The following is a 19,055-nucleotide window of genomic DNA, read 5'->3' on the forward strand; positions in this document are numbered from 1 at the left end:
GGACGTAGGCGCAGGTGCAGGAGCAGGAGCACGGGAAGGCTCGGGGAAGCACGCCGAAGCGACCCCGGCCCCCCATCAGCGGAGGCTTTGTCGGCGGGGCCCCAGCACAGCGAGGCCCCTGAAGAGGCTGGGGGTACGCGCTGGCCTGAGGAAGAGTTTCTCCGACAACCCAGCCAGGCCCGCCTACGACGCCTCGTTCCCGTACGGTGCCGGCCAGCCAGGCGGGCCCGCAGGTCGGGGCCAGGAGGGCTGTGACCCGCGTGGAACAGGGGCGCCTACTCTTCGGGCCAGGGGTGCGTCTCCGGAGGCGCGGTCGGCCAGCGGCAGCAGGTAGGGAGGAAGGAAACCGCGGCCACAAGCGGGGCAGCAACCGGGAGCGGAGAACTGCCTCTGCAGAGCCGCAGACCGCACCCACCCCCGACGCCCCGCCCCGCCCCGCCCCGCCCCCGACGCCCCGCCCCGCCCCCGACGCCCCGCCCCGCCCCGCCCCGCGACTTCCGACCCTCAGTCCCCGCCCACGCGGCTACGAGCCAATCGGCGCCGAGCGGCGAGCGCGCCGGCCGCGTCCGTGCGACCCAGCGGAGCGAGCGGCATGGCGGGCGGGGCGCGGGAGGTGCTCACGCTGCAGTTGGGCCACTTCGCAGGCTTCGTGGGAGCGCACTGGTGGAACCAGCAGGTGAGGCCTCCGGGCGGCCGCTCCCGCGGGCCCGAGCCCGCGAACTCGGCTAAGGCCAGCCTTGCCCTGTGCCACTCCAGGATGCGGCGCTGTGCGCTCCGACCGACGCCAAAGAGCCGCCGGGGGAGCTGAGTCCCGACGTCCTGTACCGGGCCGGCCGGACGCCGCACGGCCAGGAGACCTACACGCCCAGACTCATCCTCATGGATCTAAAGGGTAGGCAGAGCCACACTGGAGGCGGCGCGGCCAGGCCCTCCAGGCTGAGCGGGGCACCGAAGGCCGGCGCCCAGGGTTTCCTCCGCCTCCTGCTCAGTCGAGAACGCTTGGAAGAGCCCAGTGCCCGAGGAGGGTGCGGCCAGGCCCGACCTAACCCTGCCTGCCCCGTGTTGTGCAGGTAGTCTGAGCTCCCTCAAACAAGAAGGCGGCCTATACAGCGACAGACAGCTGGACGCGGCGATAGCATGGTATGTGCTGTTCAGGGGAGGGCGAGGTTCACAGGACGCCGCAGAATCGGGGACACAGTCGCTGTCAACCAACCCTCATTCTCTTTCAGGCAGGGAAAGCTCACCACACACAAAGAGGAACTCTGTCCCAAAAACCCCTACTACCTCCAGGACCTTCAGAGTGCAGAGGTGAGGGCCTCTGCCCTAAACTTCTGAACCCAGTGCTGTAACTAGAGTGCCCCACGGGGGCAGAGGAAAAAGGGGATTTTGATAATCTTAAAGAGCTTAGAATGGCATTTTGTGAAAATGCACTTTTTTCCTAAAATAGTGTGAGTACATGAACAAAAGGAAGTTGTACAGTGTGGCCAGCAAAATGAGGGAAATTAACATTTGCTTCTGGACTGGCTGCAACTAAATGCAGATTTTTCTCATCCCTCCCAGGGAGTGCTGAGTAGTGATGGTATCTGGAGGGTCAAATCCATTCCCAATGTCAAAGGTGAGACTTCACTAGGTGTCATGGGATGGGGAGCTGGACAGAACTAGCCCAGGAAGATACTTTCCTTTGCTTTTCCCTCAGGTGCCCCACCATTCACCACAGCTACAGCCCCCAAACCACATGTCCCCACAGAGGGAAGCATCAAAGTCTGGTCAGATTTCCTCAGCGTCCACCTTCATCCCCGGAGCATCTGTATGATTCAGAAATACAACCATGATGGGTATGGGAGCCCCAGAGGCTGTGAAGCAGGAAACTGGGTCCCTAGGGGTGTAGGATGAGGCTCTTGAGGCCATCTTCCCTGCACTCCCTGAAAATGGGATGGGGAAGGGGGGTGAGGGCAGGGTTCCCTCAAGTCTAGGTTGTGTTCATGCTTGGCAGGGAAGCAGGTCGCCTAGAGGCTTTTGGCCAAGGCGAGAGTATCCTGAAGGAACCCAGGTACTTGGAAGAGCTGGAAGACAGACTGCATTTTTACCTGGAGGAATGTGACTACCTGCAGGTAAGCAGTAGGCACAGTGGACACAGGCAGAAACCTCTTGCTGTCCTGTCCTCCATCACTCGTCTCCTTTTCAGGGCTTCCAGATCCTGTGTGACCTACACAATGGCTTCTCTGGGGTTGGCGCCAAGGCCACAGAGCTGCTACAAGACGAGTATTCGGGGCGGGGAATAATCACCTGGGGCCTGCTCCCTGGTCCGTACAGTCTTGGAGTGAGTAGAACCTGGGGGAAGGGCCGTCTCCAGGGGCAGGGAGGAACAAAAGAGAATGACAGCCCAGGGACAAAGTTCCTGAAAACAAATTAACCCTTCTCTTTCTCAGGAGCCCCAGAAAAACATCTATCGTCTGTTGAACACAGCCTTCGGCCTGGTGCACATGTCTGCTCACAGCTCTCTGGTCTGCCCCCTGTCCTTGGGTGGGAGCCTGGGGCTCCGGCCTGAACCACCTGTCACTTTTCCTCACCTACGTTATGATGTAAGGCTCGAGGCTCTTGTTCACACCGCAGGTAGAGACAGCACCCTCCCTGACCCCCGACCGGCCACTGCACCAGTTAGCAGCCCTAGTCTCAAGGCCTCAGTTTGGACTCCTCCACAATGCAGCACACTGTCCTCTGCATGTCCGGCCTCAGGCCAAACATAGCCTCGCTTTGTCCCAGGGCATCTGGACCTCTCTGCCGTGTTCATTCTGCTTCCACACTCTGCTTACCAGACCCGAAAGCTAAGTACCCTTGCTGGTATCTTCTTTATAGGCTGCTCTGCCCTTCCACTGTGGTGCCATCCTGGCTACAGCCCTGGACACACTCACGGTTCCTTACCGCCTACGGTCCTCACCAGTTTCCATGGTTCATCTGGCTGATACGCTAAACTTCTCTGGGAAAAAGGTGTGGAGCTTTGGGAAGGCCGGGCTGGAGTTGAGAAAGAGCTCAGTTACTTGATCTCTCCTTTACCTTTAGGTGGTGACAGCAGCAGCAACCATCCCCTTCCCCTTGGTCCCAGGCCAGTCCCTTCCTGATGCCCTGGTGCAGCTTGGAGGAGCTGCAGCATGGACCCCACTGTCTGCATGTGGGGATCCTTCTGGAACCTGCTGCTTTGCCCAGTCAGTGGTGCTGAGGGGTGTAGACAGAGCATACCACACCAGGTGAGGATGGGCGTTCTTAGGAGCCCTTGTCAGACTTGTGACTCAGATCCTTTCCCTCCTCACACCCCGGGACATCCTAGTAGCACTGCCTCTTCCTCGCTTTGCCCAACATTAAAAGAAAAAAGAGACCCTCAGCATCCCACTTGGGCTGACAGCCTGAGAAGGGAAGAACCCAATTCCATGTCCACACTGCCATGGACTTAAAGGCAGTTTTGGCTTTGTTCTGCAGTCAGCTCGTCCCGGGAACACCTCTGCCTTCGCCACTCCATGCCTGCACCGCCGGGGAGGATGTCCTGGCTCAGTATTTACAGCAGCAGCAGCCTCGGGTCAGGAGGTCAGTGTGATGCTGGCTCTCCCTGCCCACACCTTAGACTTTCCTCAACTTCTCACTCAGCTGCTACCCTCATCCCCACAGCTCTGCCCACCTGCTGCTGGCGCCCTGCCAGGTGACTCCTCCATACCCCTGCCTTTTCTCCCCAAGCCTCAGCCGGCACGGTTTGGTTCTGGATGGCCCACCATCTGGGGCAGGTAGGTGGGCGAAGGGAACAGACAGGTTTCACTCAGTGCCTGCTAGAAGAAAGCACTGAAATGCACAGGTAAACATCCCTTTATTCACCCGGTTGGCTCCTGAAGGTAGTGGCCCTCCTCCAGAGCACCAGCCTGCCAAGGGGCCAGCACAGAGTGTGCACTGAGCTCACACCCCAGCCAGGCCTGCGGTTTGCCCAGACCTCCCCTTCTGCACAGCAGAGCCTGAGTGAGGAAAACCACTGGCAGGCTCCCCTTTTTCTCCCTTCACAGCTGTGGAGAGCATCCCAGTACTTGGGGCCCTCTGTTCGTCATCCACCTTGAGTCGGACCCTGGGAGATTTGGCTCGAGACCTTGGCAAACTGGACGTGCGGCGCTGGGCCAGCTTCATGGATGCCGGACTCGAGCAGGGGGACCTGGAGGAGGCGCTGCAGGAGCTGGGCAATCTGGCCCAGTGCTACCAGGGTGCAGACAGCCTCGCAAACTAAGATATTCCCAGCAGAGGAAAGACCTGGTTTATAATAAACACTGTGGCTGCAGGAGCTCAGTGTTCTGGGCCCAGTTACACCAGCATGGGTGTGTGCTCCTTTACAAACACTGTGACCAGGTCACAGAACAATAAATATGCGCCATGGGACCAAGGGGAAAATGGTAGAAAAGGAGACAAGCCCTACTCTCCCCACTGCTGTGCACACGCAGCTTCTGGAGACCTGGAGCCACGTGTAAGCCCATGCTGCCATCCAGCCCCGGTCTGCCCGTGTCCTTGTCCTCAGCCCCTGCTCCTCCAGCTCTGCGTCCTGAGCTCAAGGGTGTCCCAGCAAAATACAAGTGCCCTCTTTTGGGGGGCCGGTGAGGGTAGTGAGTGCAAATGACACCCCTGTGCTCCCAGTCACCCATCCAACTCCTCCTCAGACAGAAGGTCTCCACGGTCAGACAGCTGGTCTGTGTTGCTCGTACTGGTGGCATCATCCTCCTCCTCGGAGCTGGCCTCGCAGGCCGTGTGGAAGAGCTGCATAAGTTCTCGGAAACGGTGAGAAACCTAGCACAACAACAGGACATTTTCACATGTATTAAGCGCTGCAGGCTGACACGAATACAGTCACATGTTCCACACAGTGAGGCGGTGAGGGCTGCATCCTCCTCCCAGATAAGGGAATTCAAGGCAAGAGGCTTAATGTTTGGCCCCAAATTATACCACTCCTAAAAACAAAACCAGAATGGAATCTGTTGGACATCTACCTCAAAATCCAATGCCCTTTCTCTTCTAGAAGCGCTACTAACCCTGAGGAGTCAAGCCCCTCTTCAGGGCCTCCGGGGCATGTCTCCTAGTTGGCCACCCTGTCCTCCATGCCAGGCCCTGTCCTAGATCCCCCTGGGGCTTGGAGCTCTAGCAGGGCTCTACCACTTACCTCAGTAGGGGTCTTATTTCCCAGCTGCTGGGAGATGCTGCTGAAAGTCTGTGGCTGTGCTCCTTTCTCCTGGCACATAGTGAGAATCACGCGGTCAGCTTCCCTGGAACCCATGTACCATGATTAGTCCCAGATAAGGAACAGGGATGTGTTCCACACAGTTTATACACATGTCATCCCTCCCCACCTACCTTGTCCACAGGACCACCTTTTCCCCAGTGGAGCTGACCTTGCTGTTGTTGGCACACACTGTAGCTTCTGTGGCCTTCAGGGGCTGTTCTCCCACAGGGCCCTTGCCCTGGATCTCACCATCTTTAGCCGAGCTTCCCCTAGAGGCTTTGCAAGAAGTCGCTGAAGTGTCAATTCCTGATGAAGATTCACAAACAGGGGCCCTCCTGTTCGCTGTCCTCACCCCAGCTCTGCCCAACAGCAAGCAACTCTCTGGAGCATCTGAGATCTCAGGCACCAGGCTTCTCCCTGAGTCTCTGGTCCTTGAAGAAACGGGGCTCAGGAAGGGAGCACAGGGCTCTGCAGTGCTGGGCCATCTCTCGGTTTCCGAGGCATCCCATGTTGGCATGGAAGCCTGTGGCTCGCCCAGTGCCTCCTGTTCCTTCCCTTCATTCTGAAGTCTGGGGGATGCCTGAGGGCAGGAGAGGACCTCAGGACCGGCCTGGTTTCGCCTAACGGTGCAGAGCACGCTTTCAGTACTGGAGGAGAGCTTAACACTCCCTGGTGAGCAGGGCAGTGGGCCAGCCAGGGCGGGCTGGGCTGTAGAAGTCACTTCTTGAGGGGACAGTGAAGTGCTCCCCATTGCCAATCCTGCTTGGGAAGAAAATAAAGATCTAAGGGTATGGACAGGGTCAAAACGTACCTAGGACTGCGAGTTACCACAGGGTTGTGCAAGGGTGCTGCAGTGACGAAGCCCTGGCCTCAAATCAAAGACTGAGGTGAGGGCAGGGGCTAAAGTCACTGATATAAGAGACACAAGGCCAGGTGGGCAGTGGGCAGGGTGCAGGTCCAGGGGGTCTGGAGGGCAGGGGGGAGAGCACATTTATCATGCTGGCACTGTAGCACTGCTAGTTCTGCCAGAGGACATTCAAGAGGATTCCCTATTGCTTGTTAGTAAAGGAAAGGGCAGTCCATCAACCAAAGACTTATTTATCCTGGCTCAGCGACATTCCTGCTGGAAGCATGTAAGAACAAGGCATAAATAGATGGACGGAGGCAAGGCTGGCAGGCAGCGCACTCACCTGGAACAGGTGTCTCTCCCTGTCCAGCACCTCTGCCAGGCCTGTCCTGGGACGTCTCCTTGCCTTCTCGATCCTCGGGGGTTTCCCCCTCCAGCAGATCCTTGCCTTGCCCAACTTCCTTAGCACCAGGCCCAGGGCTGGCCTCCCGGTGGGGACTGCTGCCCACCAGCTCATGGGGCTCCTTGCTCTTGTAGGATTTGCTGTCACAGACCTGCAGAGATGGCCTTCTTGGTAAAGGGTGTCCTGACTGCCTTTTTCTTAGGAGGCTGGCTGAGCAAAGGCAGAAGCCCTGCCATGATGTTTTGCAAGTCAACCAACAATGTTAAAGGGGTTTCCTTCTACACTCCTCTACCAAGGACTGTATTTTTGCTGCCAAACAAACCTACCCTAGAGAACCGGCATTACTTTAAGGGTGTTTTCTTGAAACAAGTTTATTTCATGAGAAAGAAATGAGAAAAAAAAATCTGAGAAATAAATATTTGAAGTCGTTTTTTTCCCATTTCAAAAACCTAACCCACAGGATTATCTTCAAAAAACAAAACCCATTACATACTTTTTAAAGATTCTATTTGTCCTGCATATGCGAATGCGCACGTGTGTACTGCCGATTACCACCCCTGCTCACCCTGCTGCCACAGTGGCTACAGCTTCTTCTCTTGCTCTTCTTCAGCCTGGAATCAGGGCCTCCTTCATGACAGGAACAGGCACAGTCCTTGGCACTGTCTGGCCACTCAGCCTCCTAGGAGATATCTGGGCTTGGTTAGCTGCCGAGCGTGTTTGGTACCAATAGAGGGAGCTGAGCTGCAGGCTGGCCCAGGCAGCCTGCACTGACCGTCACCCTTTCTCCTTCATGACACTCAGCGCTTCATATGGCTGGGGGAAACTCAATCACAGCCTGTTAGAAATCCCTGAAACAATGCTTCAACGACTCAAAGGACTGACCTATCCCAGTTGCCAAGATGTTTCAAGAAATACTGACATCAAATACAATCTAAGGCAGAGTCTTGGAGAGCTCCAGCACAGGCGTGCTCTCCTGACTCGCTGCCTTTGCTCCCGCGTCCCTGCACCTGGAGCTCTACCCCTCTGCCGACCCCCTTGTACATGTGGAGGCTTCCCCAGGACCTCTCTGTCAGTGACCCTAGACGCTGGTACGGTTATTACCCCGCTGACGATGACGAGGCTGAGACAGAGACTCAGTAAGTCACCAAGGTCATCCAGCTGCTAAGAAGCAGTTTTCCCCAAGGAAGAGGAAAGGACACACATTCTTAGCAGCAGAGGTTCTAGTTCGAACCCTAGCATTGCCACTTAAATATGAGACACTGGCAACAACTTCGCCTTGCACTTCCCTCTCCTCTCCTATAAAAGCCAAACACAAGCAATCTCTTCGTGGGCCTGCCATGAGAACTGAGGGAATGATCCAAGTTCAATACCTCCAAGAGGTACAGGCACCTGGTACCTGTTACCAGTACTGTTCAAGTGTGGACGCTTGGTTCTGTTATTTCTTCACATGAACGGAAGGGAAGGAGCCAAGACTCAAGGACAAGAGAAACAGTTCTGTGCTAGAGAGCAGAGGGGGACACCTCCTCCTCACAGGGTGGCCCCCTCCTCGCTCCCCCAACCCCCGTGGGCTTTGCAGCCTGACCCCTGGTCCCTGCTTCACCTCTGCCTCGGAGCCCAGAGGCCGCATACCACTTCCACTCAGGAACTCAAGGCCTGGTTCAAGACAAACAGAAAATGCTAAACAACCTGGTACCTTGTCATGATTTTGGACCCCAATCTCTTTACGTCTTTTGCTCTTTGAGGCCGTGGGTATCTTGGGGGGCTCCTCTTCCTCTTCCACATCGGGCAGTGCCACTTCTTCAAAGCCATCAAACTGGGGAGGAGTATCACTCAGCACAGACCCTGGACAGGCCTACACGTGGCCTTCCTGCTCCCCAGCCCCACTGCAGCCTCGAGGCCTGTACCTCATACTCCTTCTCCTCAGTCCAATTGATCTCTTCAAAGTCACCCATCCGGCTGGCTGCTGGGCGCAGATGATCAAAGAAGACAGAGAATTCATCCTGCAAGTGATCGTGGCCCTTGAGAAGCTGCCACATCTGTGTCTTGAGCTGGGGAGAGTGATCAGAGGAAAGATGAGGTCTCCAGGGCCTCTCCAGGCTGCCATCCCAAACCAATCCCAGACCCTTCCATGGTCTGCTCTCCTAGTCAACTGAGGGATGCAAAGAAGCCTCTCTGACAGATAAGAAATTTGTCGACTTTCCCTCTCCGCTCATGTGCCTACACCGGAGGGGCACTGAGAATAGGTTTGATCCCTGATGAGGACACCCTCTGTACCCTGCCCTCCTGAGCTCCAGCTCAGGCAGGAACCTGAGCAGAGTGAGGAGCCAAGTCCCTCCCAGGCCCCATCAAGTCCTCCCCTGAACTACCCAACCTGGGCACTAATGGCCTTTCTGAGCTGTGAAGATCAGTCAGTCTCTGCTTTCAGGGCACAAGCACAACCCGTTCCAGGGGTTGATGCTTCAGGAAAGCCTCAAAAATCCTCGCCTTCTCCATCCCTTCCACCCCATAAGCAAGAGAACATGGGGTCAGTCAGGGGTGTGCCTAAGGCATTGGTGCCAACTGAAAGGCAGCAGGATGGGAAGCAGCACCTCTGTGATCTCCTGGGGCAGGCAGTCCGCACAGCTCTGGAGGACCTTGATGATCTTCTGGTGGTGTGAGGGGTTCTCTGCAAAGCAAATCTCCAGCTGCCGAAGAAACTTGCGACTCTTCTCAAAAGCCTGCTGCTCCTCAAACTACCGCAGTGGAAAGAAGGCAAGAGGGTCATGTGCACAGCTAGAGGAACCTGGAGGGCTCATGCACAGGAGACAAGGGTGTTGGGCTGGGAAGGAAACTGACAGGGCTCAAGTTTATAACCATCAGACTATGTTTAGGACTCGGGCATCTATGCCCTCAGGCTGTAGGGACTACCAACCCATAACACCTAGGATGGGAACGACAGATTCCAGAGATGGGAGTATCTCATGGACTATGAAGTCAGACACTCCAAGCTTGTGGGACACTTCATAGTCAATAAAGAATGTTCACATGTATGCTGCTCCTCATGAGGAGAGAGCACCGCCAGGGTGTATGTCACCACCCCAGGACTGACCACATCACTGCCTCAAGACTAGCAAAATAATCCCCCCCTGCATTCCTGTGTCTGTCAATCATGACAAGAAACTCAGAACTATTGAGGTCTCCCTCACATGTAGACACTCTCTCAACGCTTCAAGTGTTACCATATATAGCGGCCATCCCAGACAACCACATAGAAAATAAAACTGCCAAGCCCCACCCCTGACCCATTCCACCTGCAGCTCTCTACTCTTTCATCATGTATTTTTCTAGAAAGCATCACCACTCAAAAGCATGATACATGTTTTACTTGTCATATCTACTATATAATCCTTACATACATTTATATATTTTACTGTTTATCACCTGACTTTCCCCAAGAGGATGGAAACTCCATGAAGGCAAGGATGTTGTACTTCTGTAATTACTGTATTCCTAGGACAGAGAATGCTACCTGACTCACACTAAGCACACAGTAAGTATCTGTGGGAATGAACACCTGCTCTACAACAGGGAGGAGCACAGGGCACAACATTTACCTACCGTCTTCACTGGCAACCAAAGGTACCACAGCCTTGTACATATAACGAAAAGGGAAGAGGAGGGGGTGGGAAGATCACCCCTTGAAAACAAGGGGGCTCTTATGACCCTGGGCTGGCACAGGGACAGACAGGGACAGCGATGGTCAATACTACTCTGTCCCATCTCCTGCCCCAGCAATGCCCCCAGGGTGCCATGTTCACGCATCCACTTACTAATCCACAGGCCAGAGCCTGCTCAGGCAACAGGAAAGCCGCGAAGTCCTTCAGCAGCTGAGGCCAGTCCTGGAGCAGGACCTGCAGGCTTTTGTAGAGATCCACAGCTGTCTGCCTCTGAGTACTGGACTCAAATTCATAGATGACCTGAAGGAAGTCCTCGTACTTCCCAGGGATGTGTTGCAGGGCTTCCCGTACCTACGCAGGAAGATGGCCTAGCATCAGTACTCCATCTGTGGGCCCCAACAAGAAAACAGCAGTACTAACCGAGAAGGAGTCACCATGCAGAGCTCCAAGAATCATCCTTCAGGGGCTACTCCTCTGGCAGCTCCTACAGTCCATTCATGGAAGACACAGAGCAATGAGCAAGGCACAGCTCCGTTTCCAGTGGTGGGCATCTGAAAAGCCTTGATTCTCCAGGGACCAGGGCCCTCCCCACAAAACCAAGCAAAACCAACCAAGCTTTTCTATAGCTCACAGCCCTAAACTAACCTCTCCATCCTGACTTCACCACACTTGAAGCAGACAAGGAGTGCTCTGTACATATAGCTCCACATGGTATCACGAGGGTAAACAATGCGTACATTAGGAATATTAGCAAAATGTCAGCAGATAAGAAAAAGGTATGACTATCACTGCAGATAGCCCACCTGGATGGAGAGGAACAGAGGAACCAGATGGTTCCATTCAAAAGAATAAGGCAGTGGCCCAAGACAACTGCCTAGCAAGGATGGGGTCACGTCTCTGAAGACCAAGGTGGTTCCCTGAGGTCCACTCTGGCCAGTGCACCAACATTCTCTCTTCTTAAGCTGAGGGCTTGGGAAAGGCCCTCATTAGCTAACCCACTGATGTCACCCCTCTCACTGACGATGGTGGAGTCCCAGTTTCCCACTTTCTGAACAATGGAGGGGTAATGCTCAGGGATTAACAAGCCGCGTACGGCTAAGCCTGTGTCCTGGAAGCACTCTCACGCAGATCTGATGGTAATTCCAGGAAGCAAAGGCAGAGGCCGAAGCTGCACAGCCCGAAAATCATACTTTGTTTTAAAAACTGGTCCCTGGAAGGAGAAGCAGCAGCATTTGGACTGACGGGCAGCAGGAGGAAGCAGCACCTGCCTACCCTGGTCAGATAAGCCTGAGCAAAGGCCAAATCCTTCTGCTCCCTGAGTGGGTCCCGCTCGAGAATGTCCTCGTCATATAACAGCAGCAGCTTGGATGTGTCCTTGCTGGCACGGGCCCGACTTCCCCGCTTGCCACGCGCTCGCTGACTGCCCCGGCCCTTCCCAGCAGCTCTGCCACTCTCTCCTGGGAAAACATGGGAAAAAGATTGTGGCTCTTGCCCCATAACCCCACTCCTCCCGCCTGCAACACACACCCACCCCACCAAAATACCACTCGTTGTCTCAGACTGCCTTACAAGAAAGGCTAGTGGGAACATGATACAAAGGCACGACTGCGTGTCAGGCCAGCCTGTGCAGAGCTGGCATAGCCACATTCCCCGGGACAGTAAGGGGCTCTCTGCTACCGCGTACGGAAAAAGGGGGTCTTGAGAGTGAGTCTGGTCTTATGCTGGGCTCTCAAGGGACTAGGCTGTGGTGAGAACAGTGAAAAAACGTAGCTCTTAGCCTCCCGAGTGACGGATGGAGGAGCAGCATACACACTTGAACAAACCTATACAAACCTAGCAGCTGCTAAGAGTTGTATCTGCAACCTCTGAGCATGCTTCTCTGAAAAGGCTCCAGACAAACATGCTCGGGGGAGGTCCAGAGGATGGCCTCTAATAACTCACACGTGGTTTTCAACGAGCCACTCGGCACAACATATGGAAAGGGGGCCAGCTGGGCCCCGGCCCTCACATCAGGCTTGCCACTCACCTGGCGGGGTACTGCTGGCCTCGGCTTCTGGAGCGGTCCTGGGCGAGGCGAAGGGGGCTGGCGGCTTCTCAGTGGGATCCCCAATGGCTTCATCTGCCATTTCGTCCTCCTTCTGCAGGCTTTCCATTCCCTCTGCCTCTTCTTCCTCTTCTTCCTCAGGCTCAGAGTTCTCTTCCTGAGAATTCTCCTCCTCAGACTCGCCCTCCTGGCCTGCACGCCTCTCAGAGGCCAACCAGGTCAGCTTCTCCATGGTTTCCTGCAAAGCCCAGGAGAGTGTCCCCAGGGTAGCACTGGCTCGCCGAGGCCACAGGTGCGGCCACCAGGGCCCAACACGGAGTCGAGACACAGGGAGAGCCGGACTGGCGGCCCAGTAGCAGGTAGGGGTTGGGAGATGCCTTTTGAAAGGTCACCTTCTACCCTGAAGATGGGTTCCTTGGCCCACATAGGATCTATGTGTTCAGGAATTTAAACTGTGCACGGTGATGCAATCTAACCTTTAAATGACTGAGTCAGACATAACACCTCAGTAAAAGCTTACCTGCTACCTCTTCTCACCTCAACCTCCCATCAAACTATGTCCCACAAACATACTCAGAAGCTAAACACACATGACAGGAGGACTATATGAGGCAAAGCGTGAGCAGCTTGCCATAGCGTTTGAGAAGGTTGGCAGCGCTCACCTGGAGCTCCGGGACAGACAGCACGGACTCCTCAGAGGCGGATGACAGCTCCTCCTCCTCATCTGCGGTAAGGTCATCAAAGTCCTCCTCCTCCTCCTCCTCCGGGCCAGCTGGGGTCTCCACCACCTGGCCGTCAGTGCTGCCACAAGCCTCAGACTGCCCTAGGGGGCTGCCGCATGTTACCTCATGGTCAGCACAGGAGGAAGCCATCTCCAGAGACCCTTTGCTCATGTCCCCTGAGTCTCCCTCATCCCGAGGCTCCCGGGCAGCTGAAGAAGCTCCAGCTGGCTCACTCCTCTCTTCCTCCTGCTGGACAGCCGGCTGTCCCCTCCGCTCCCTAGGACTGCTCAGCTCCTCACCTGGGAAGCCAGCATCCAAGCCCACAGCACATTCCTCTCTGATGTCCTCACAGCCGTCCTGCCCCGGGGACCCACTGGCATCATCCTCCCCAGGGTCCTTAGGTTCCATCTTGACCATTTCCTCCACGTCCCCCGGGGGCAGCGGTTGCAGAGCCTGCCTCTCGTCCTCTGCCTTCACAAGAGTCCAGCCACAGGCACTGTTCTCTGGTAGCTCTTCCTGGCACACACAATCTGCTGCCAGTGGCCCTGGGCTGTGCTCCTCTTTGGGGAAGACAGGAGCACAGAGAGGAGAGAATTCCTGGGGCTCTAATTTGGGTTCTAGGCCTTGAAAGGCATTTTTCCCTTCAGCCAGAGGGCCACCAATGTCTGCATTCACTTGGGCCTTATCTTCAGGGGTGGATGGGACAGGAAGACTCACGGAGTTGCTGGAAACAATGAATGGTGGGAGAGAGGAGGCCACAAGGGGCTGGTTCAACGGGCAGGGGAAGGACGTAGGGTTAACCAAGAGGGTGGTGATGGGAATGGTCTGAGAACTTGGGGCCACAGCTGCGTTGACAGGCTGGATCACATTGCAGCCACTGCCAAAGCTCACGACCTTGACTGTGGTGGCGGGTACGGTGAAGATGACGGGAACTGGGTGGATGAGGGAGGTTGGCTCCAGACAGAGGGAGGCCTTGGCCCCCTTCCTCTTTGAGGCTCTCGGCTTTACACATGGCCTTCGAAACTTAGAGGGTGCAAGTGAGGGCAGCATTACCTTGGGCACAGGGGCAGGGGTGAGCAGAGGCTGGGGCTCAGACAGAGGGAAGCTGGTCCTGGCCTCGTGGGGCGTGGGAGGTAGTGTTGCTGGAGACTCAAAACCATCCCCCGCAGGGGCCCCCAGGGGAGGGACACCTGGCACCGTCTGTAGGACAGTGGCTGGCTGGATCATGGGAGGAATCCGGACCACCATCTTGCTAGGGGGCGCTTCTGACTGGGCTGACCTTGTGGGAGCTTTCCCAGAGGTGGAGGAGCTGGGCTGGAGAGAGGGGCTGGGTCTAATTAGCAGGGGCTTCAGGACTGCCGGCCGCTTCTGTCTCCAGGCCTTCCTGGAAAAACAGTTGGCAACTGGCTTCAGTTTCAGGACCACACCCTTGGGCAACAGCAGTGGATACGGAGTGTCACTCCCCAATTCCGAGCGGCCTTTCCCCAGGCAGGGCTCTGAGCTGACCTCAGCGGCTCCAGTCACATTTCCTACCCCTCTGGCGCCGCCAGCTATGCGCCAAAGTTCCTCCTGGATGGATGGCAGACTGGCCTATTGAGAATAAGAACACACTGATCCAGCACATGTCAGCATCTGGCAGAAAGAACAAGGCTTCCTGGGTTTTTAGGGACCTTTCTAGGACAGTCTCAAAAAAATCTTTTCAAGAAGGATTTTTCTGCAGGATATCAAATTTCACCAAGACTACATTCCAATTATACACTCTAGAAACTCTTGTCTGAGTTTCCTTTAGGAAACTATCATTTTACTATTTTTTCTTTTCAAAGGCTACAGAGTCACCTGGGGGGAGGGCAAAGCAGGAGAGGAGGGGTGAATGAGGCAGCTCTCCTGAGACCCTGTCCTACAACTACATAGTGTAGGCAGAAAACAGTCCTTGACATCTCTGGCAGGGTTTCAGGGACATTCTGTGGCCTACACATGTCAAGGAGGAAGCCTGTACCTGTAACCAGAACGGAAGCCGGTGTTCTTCCCTCTCCACAGGTGGTTTCCACTGATGTGGTTGGATCTCTTCACAGCATTTCATCAGGACAGGCAGCTGCTTGGTCTTCTTATAAAACTGAGCAGGAAGAAATGACACACAATTCACATTCCCTCCAGAAACACTGCCCTCTGTCAGGCTGGGGAGTGAAGTGTGCAGAGATTTGAGACACCTCCCATACATACAAATACATGCTTAATGCTCTACATTTCAAATTATACTTAAAAAAAAACAAAAACAAATTACATTAATCTCAATTATTTTTTTCAAGATTACTTATTTATTTATTTGAGAGAGAAAGAGAGAGAATGAGCACGAGCAGGGGGTAGGGCAGAGGGAGGAGCAGACTCCTCACTAAGCAGGGAGCCCAATGCAGGACTTGATCCCAGAACCCTGGGACCATGACATGAGCCGAAGGCAGATGCTTTACTGAGGGAGCCACCCAGGAGCCCCAATCTCTAAATTCTTTTTTTTTTTTTTAAACAAACCTCCAAGGGCTTATTTTTTTAAGATTTTATTTATTTATTTATGAGAGACACAGAGAGAGAAACAGAGACATAGGCAGAGGGAGAAGCAGGCTCCCTGTGGGGAGCCCAATGTGGAATTTGATCCCAGGATTCTGGGATCACAACCTAAGCAAAAGGCAGACATGCTCAACCACTGAGCCACCCAGGTGCCTCCAACCTCTAAATTCTTTTTTTTTTTTTTAAGATTTTATTTATTTATTCATGAGAGACACAGAGAGAGGCAGAGACACAGGCAGAGGGAGAAGCAGGCTCCATACAGGGAGCCTGATGTGGGACTCGATCCCGGGACTCCAGGATCACGCCTTCAGCCGAAGGCAGGCACTAAACCACTGAGCCATTCAGGGATCCCCCAACCTCTAAATTCTAATGAAGATTTTGCAACACTCCATATCATCAGACATGGTTTCACAAAGAAAAGGAAGCAGATGGTCAGAGTGATTCTACGTCAACAAATCTGCTCCCACTCAAAAGCAGCCACCATCACACCTTAACCCTCATCCAGGACTCACAGAAGTTTCCTAGTAAGGAAGTAATGGTGCAAAGGACATCACAGGGGAAGGGAAAAAGAGAAGGGAGATTGACACAATTCTGTTTTAAGAGTAAATTAACAGGAGTCTAAACAGTGACAAGCATTCATCCAATCCACATTTGCTAAGCACCCGTTAGAGGCCGAGTAGACAAATAAAAGAAGACATTCCTGTTCCCAAGGAGCTTACAGACAAGGAGAAAGAGTCAAAAATTATATTCTCTGTACAAAAGTACAAAGATGCACATAAAAATGATAAAACTTGAACAATAAAAACATCTCTGGAGCAGCTGCAACTACAGATGACTCTTGACGGCACAGAGTTTGAGGAGGCAGGCAGGGGCAGAGCACACTTCTTGTTCTGAAACATGAGCATGTTTAAGGAACCACAAAGAGACTGGTCTGGCTACAACAAAGGAATGTGAAGAGACTTCTGGAGACAAGTCGGAGGCAAGGCAGGCTGGGCCTTCGTTGCCACATCGGCAGTGTGAACTCTACCCCGAAGTATTATCTAGAGGTGGCCACAGCAGCAACGTGAAGGAGCCAGAATTAGAGATACCAGTTAGAAAAGCAGGCCACAAATCCAGGCATAACAAAGGACAGCAGTAAGGCCACCGCATTAGCTGGGTAAAATGGAGGGTGTGGGACAGACCCACCTATGGCAGTGCTCAAGTTGGGAGACTAATGGTACCAGCCGGACAACGATGTCCCCCAGACACAGATGACAGCAGGGTAAGCTGGGGGAGGGGGGGGTGCTGGTAAGGGCGGCTGGTGGCAACAACTGGAAGGTGCAGAGGAAAACAGTTCAGACTGAGGAGTCAATGAGTCAACCCGGGTAAGAATGTCTGCCAACAATTGGCTACACAAAGCTGGCACTCGGGAGAAAAAGCCAGACCAAAGACACAGATGTGAAGACCACAAGGAGACAGAAAGAACATGCCAACACGCATGAATGTGGAAGAACCCACATGCTGCAAGTCTCCTGTGGAACACAGACATGCGGGTAGAGCAGGGCAAGGGGAACTCGTGCAGGAGCCACTGAGCTGGGAGCAGGAGATGGGAGTCAAGGACAGCACCAGCCGGACAATTACACAGGATAACAGCAGGAAAGCAGCCACTGGATTGCCAAGGGGGAAATAATTTGAGATCTCGGCAGGGATATATCCATGCTTTCAGAGATTAAAGAGTTAACTTATCGTTAAAAACAGATTAAACACATCCATTTGGCTTTGTTCCCTCTTAAAACCCCATGAAAACAGAAGGGAATTGTTTTAAGGTAAAAGCCTATAAGGAAAGAGAATGAAAGAAAAGGTAAAAGCAGTAAAAATTTCAAAACTAAAAATCAGATGGATGAGTGGAGACACACAGGGGAATGAAGAAAGCCAAATATCACATGGGGAGAAGTTAAGGACCAATATGACAATGTCGGAGACTGGCCACAGGGTGAGAGAGCAGAAACCTCTGGAGGTGGCGGTACAGCTAGAAGTGGAAATAGGAAAAGATGAGGACAGGCAGAAGCCGTTGAAGAGACACTGAGGCCCCTATCCCACCCTGTCGGCTGTAGCGGGGGAGGAGCTGGCCTGAGGCTGCTAGGCGACCTGTGTGATGGGTCACAGGAGACAAGCCCAGCCTTTGTCCTCTCCTGCTTCCCACACTCCCCCTGCCGTTTGCAATCAAAGAATAATCAACAGATATAAAAGAGCTATTGGAAATTAAAAATATAACTGGAGGGGTCCCTGGGGGGCTCAGTCAGTGAAGCATCTGCCTTCAGCTCAGGTCATGATCTCAGGGTCCTGGGAGCGAGTGCCAAATCAGGCTCCCTGTTCAGCGGGGAGTCTGCCTCTCCCTCTCCCTCTCCCTCTGCTGTGCTCTGTGTCAAATAAATAAATAAGTAAGTAAGTAAGTAAATAAATAAATAAATAAATAAATAAATAAATAAAATCTTTTTTTTTAAAAATCTATGTATCTATCTCTGGAGAAATGAAGAGCTAACTCAGCAGAAAGGCAGAAGAAGCTAAAGTAACAGACGAGAAGACAGAACAAAAGATCAAGTGTTGGGAAAAGAGAAAATCACTGGGAGGCCTAGAGGTACCAACGGGGAGAGCACATGGGGATGGGGGGTGCCGCCCAGGGCAGAGCATGGGGGGGTACCACCCAGGAGAGATGCCCAGTCTCTGCAAAATCAATGACACTGGACCCATGCTGAGGCATCCACAGTACCATAAAATCCCAAAACACTGGAGAAAAGGAAAAATCCTATATGCTGCTGGCACCACAGGAAGCACAGGCGTCACACAGGTTCAAGAGGCAAAATGGCATCAAATCTCTAAAGCGATAGCACAGCAACTAGAAGAAACTGGAACAAGGCCCTTAAAGCTTTCTAACACAAATGATTTCCAACCTCCCAATCCAGGCCCACTGAAAGTGGAAAGTAGAAAAAGGATATATTTTTAAACTTTTTAAAAAACTTTTTGTTTTAAATAAAGAGATTCCTAAGTTGCAAAAAGACAGAAAGGTCTTCCCCTCCTGTGGTATGACCTTGTGTCACATAGTAACAATGGTCACACACACGCAAACTAGCTTGCGGCATCTGGTGGAATCCACGCACTGTGAATACTGTGACTATGGCCAGTTTCAATCTAAATGCCTGTTTCTCAAGCCCTCCCCCAGAATGCCATGAGGATGTGCTCCACTAAAATAAGAAGGTAAAAGCAAGAAAGGTGCGGGTTCGGGGACTAGGAGGATGCACACATGTAAGAGGCAAAACTAGCCCCCCAAGATGACAGGGGAGAAAATCCCCAAGAAGCTGTTCATGCAGAAAGCCACGAGAGTAACATGTTTAGAGGGAGTACCATCAGAGGAGTTGGGGCAAGGCATCCTCAGGATGTTGAAAATGACAGAATATCGACATTGCTGACCAGAGACTCCATATACCGTGGTAAACTCCAGTGTTGAACAGGGACACACCTCACAAAACCAAGCCCCACCCCACCCACCCCCAAATGCAATTATCAACTCCACAAAACAGCATATGGGCAGAAAAGGCAAAGAAATCA

The 19,055-nt window shown here is 53.5% G+C and overlaps 2 protein-coding genes across 10 annotated transcripts in view; one reads left to right on the forward strand and one right to left on the reverse strand.

Annotated features, from left to right (window-relative positions):
• The first annotated feature begins 529 nt into the window (after positions 1 to 529).
• On the forward strand, positions 530 to 6,922 carry MSTO1 (misato mitochondrial distribution and morphology regulator 1). 2 transcript variants are annotated; one of them, XM_077901025.1, is made up of 14 exons: positions 530 to 676; positions 757 to 892; positions 1,071 to 1,140; positions 1,230 to 1,308; positions 1,561 to 1,615; positions 1,697 to 1,835; positions 1,994 to 2,111; positions 2,186 to 2,320; positions 2,430 to 2,582; positions 2,857 to 2,988; positions 3,061 to 3,245; positions 3,475 to 3,579; positions 3,661 to 3,777; positions 4,020 to 6,922. In XM_077901025.1, exons 1-14 carry the CDS (start codon positions 593 to 595, stop codon positions 4,390 to 4,392), a joined length of 1,881 nt encoding a protein of 626 aa, XP_077757151.1. In that variant the 5' UTR covers positions 530 to 592; the 3' UTR covers positions 4,393 to 6,922. The 2 variants fall into 2 exon arrangements, with proteins under 2 accessions (XP_077757151.1, XP_077757150.1); XM_077901024.1 differs by having other exon boundaries at positions 3,661 to 3,773; positions 4,044 to 4,343.
• The window catches only part of GON4L (gon-4 like), a 75,324-nt gene continuing 60,105 nt past the window's right edge, over positions 3,837 to 19,055 (reverse strand). For 6 of the 8 annotated variants that reach the window (XM_077901017.1, XM_077901020.1, XM_077901019.1 and 3 more), the window contains 13 exons: positions 14,908 to 15,024; positions 12,852 to 14,501; positions 12,172 to 12,427; positions 11,418 to 11,602; positions 10,299 to 10,496; positions 9,078 to 9,221; positions 8,394 to 8,537; positions 8,183 to 8,302; positions 7,055 to 7,168; positions 6,430 to 6,640; positions 5,371 to 5,998; positions 5,180 to 5,282; positions 3,837 to 4,809 (listed from right to left, as the gene is read on the reverse strand). In XM_077901017.1, the coding sequence (XP_077757143.1) occupies positions 4,660 to 4,809; positions 5,180 to 5,282; positions 5,371 to 5,998; positions 6,430 to 6,640; positions 7,055 to 7,168; positions 8,183 to 8,302; positions 8,394 to 8,537; positions 9,078 to 9,221; positions 10,299 to 10,496; positions 11,418 to 11,602; positions 12,172 to 12,427; positions 12,852 to 14,501; positions 14,908 to 15,024 (4,020 nt within the window). In that variant the 3' untranslated portion in view covers positions 3,837 to 4,659. Of the gene's footprint in view, positions 4,810 to 5,179; positions 5,283 to 5,370; positions 5,999 to 6,429; positions 6,641 to 7,054; positions 7,169 to 8,182; positions 8,303 to 8,393; positions 8,538 to 9,077; positions 9,222 to 10,298; positions 10,497 to 10,565; positions 10,630 to 11,417; positions 11,603 to 12,171; positions 12,428 to 12,851; positions 14,522 to 14,907; positions 15,025 to 19,055 lie in introns of those variants that run through there. The other 2 variants (XM_077901021.1, XM_077901022.1) reach the window with 2 other exon arrangements.

This window comes from Canis aureus, chromosome 6 (genome assembly GCF_053574225.1).
Source record: "Canis aureus isolate CA01 chromosome 6, VMU_Caureus_v.1.0, whole genome shotgun sequence".
Taxonomy (NCBI): Eukaryota; Metazoa; Chordata; class Mammalia; order Carnivora; family Canidae; genus Canis; species Canis aureus.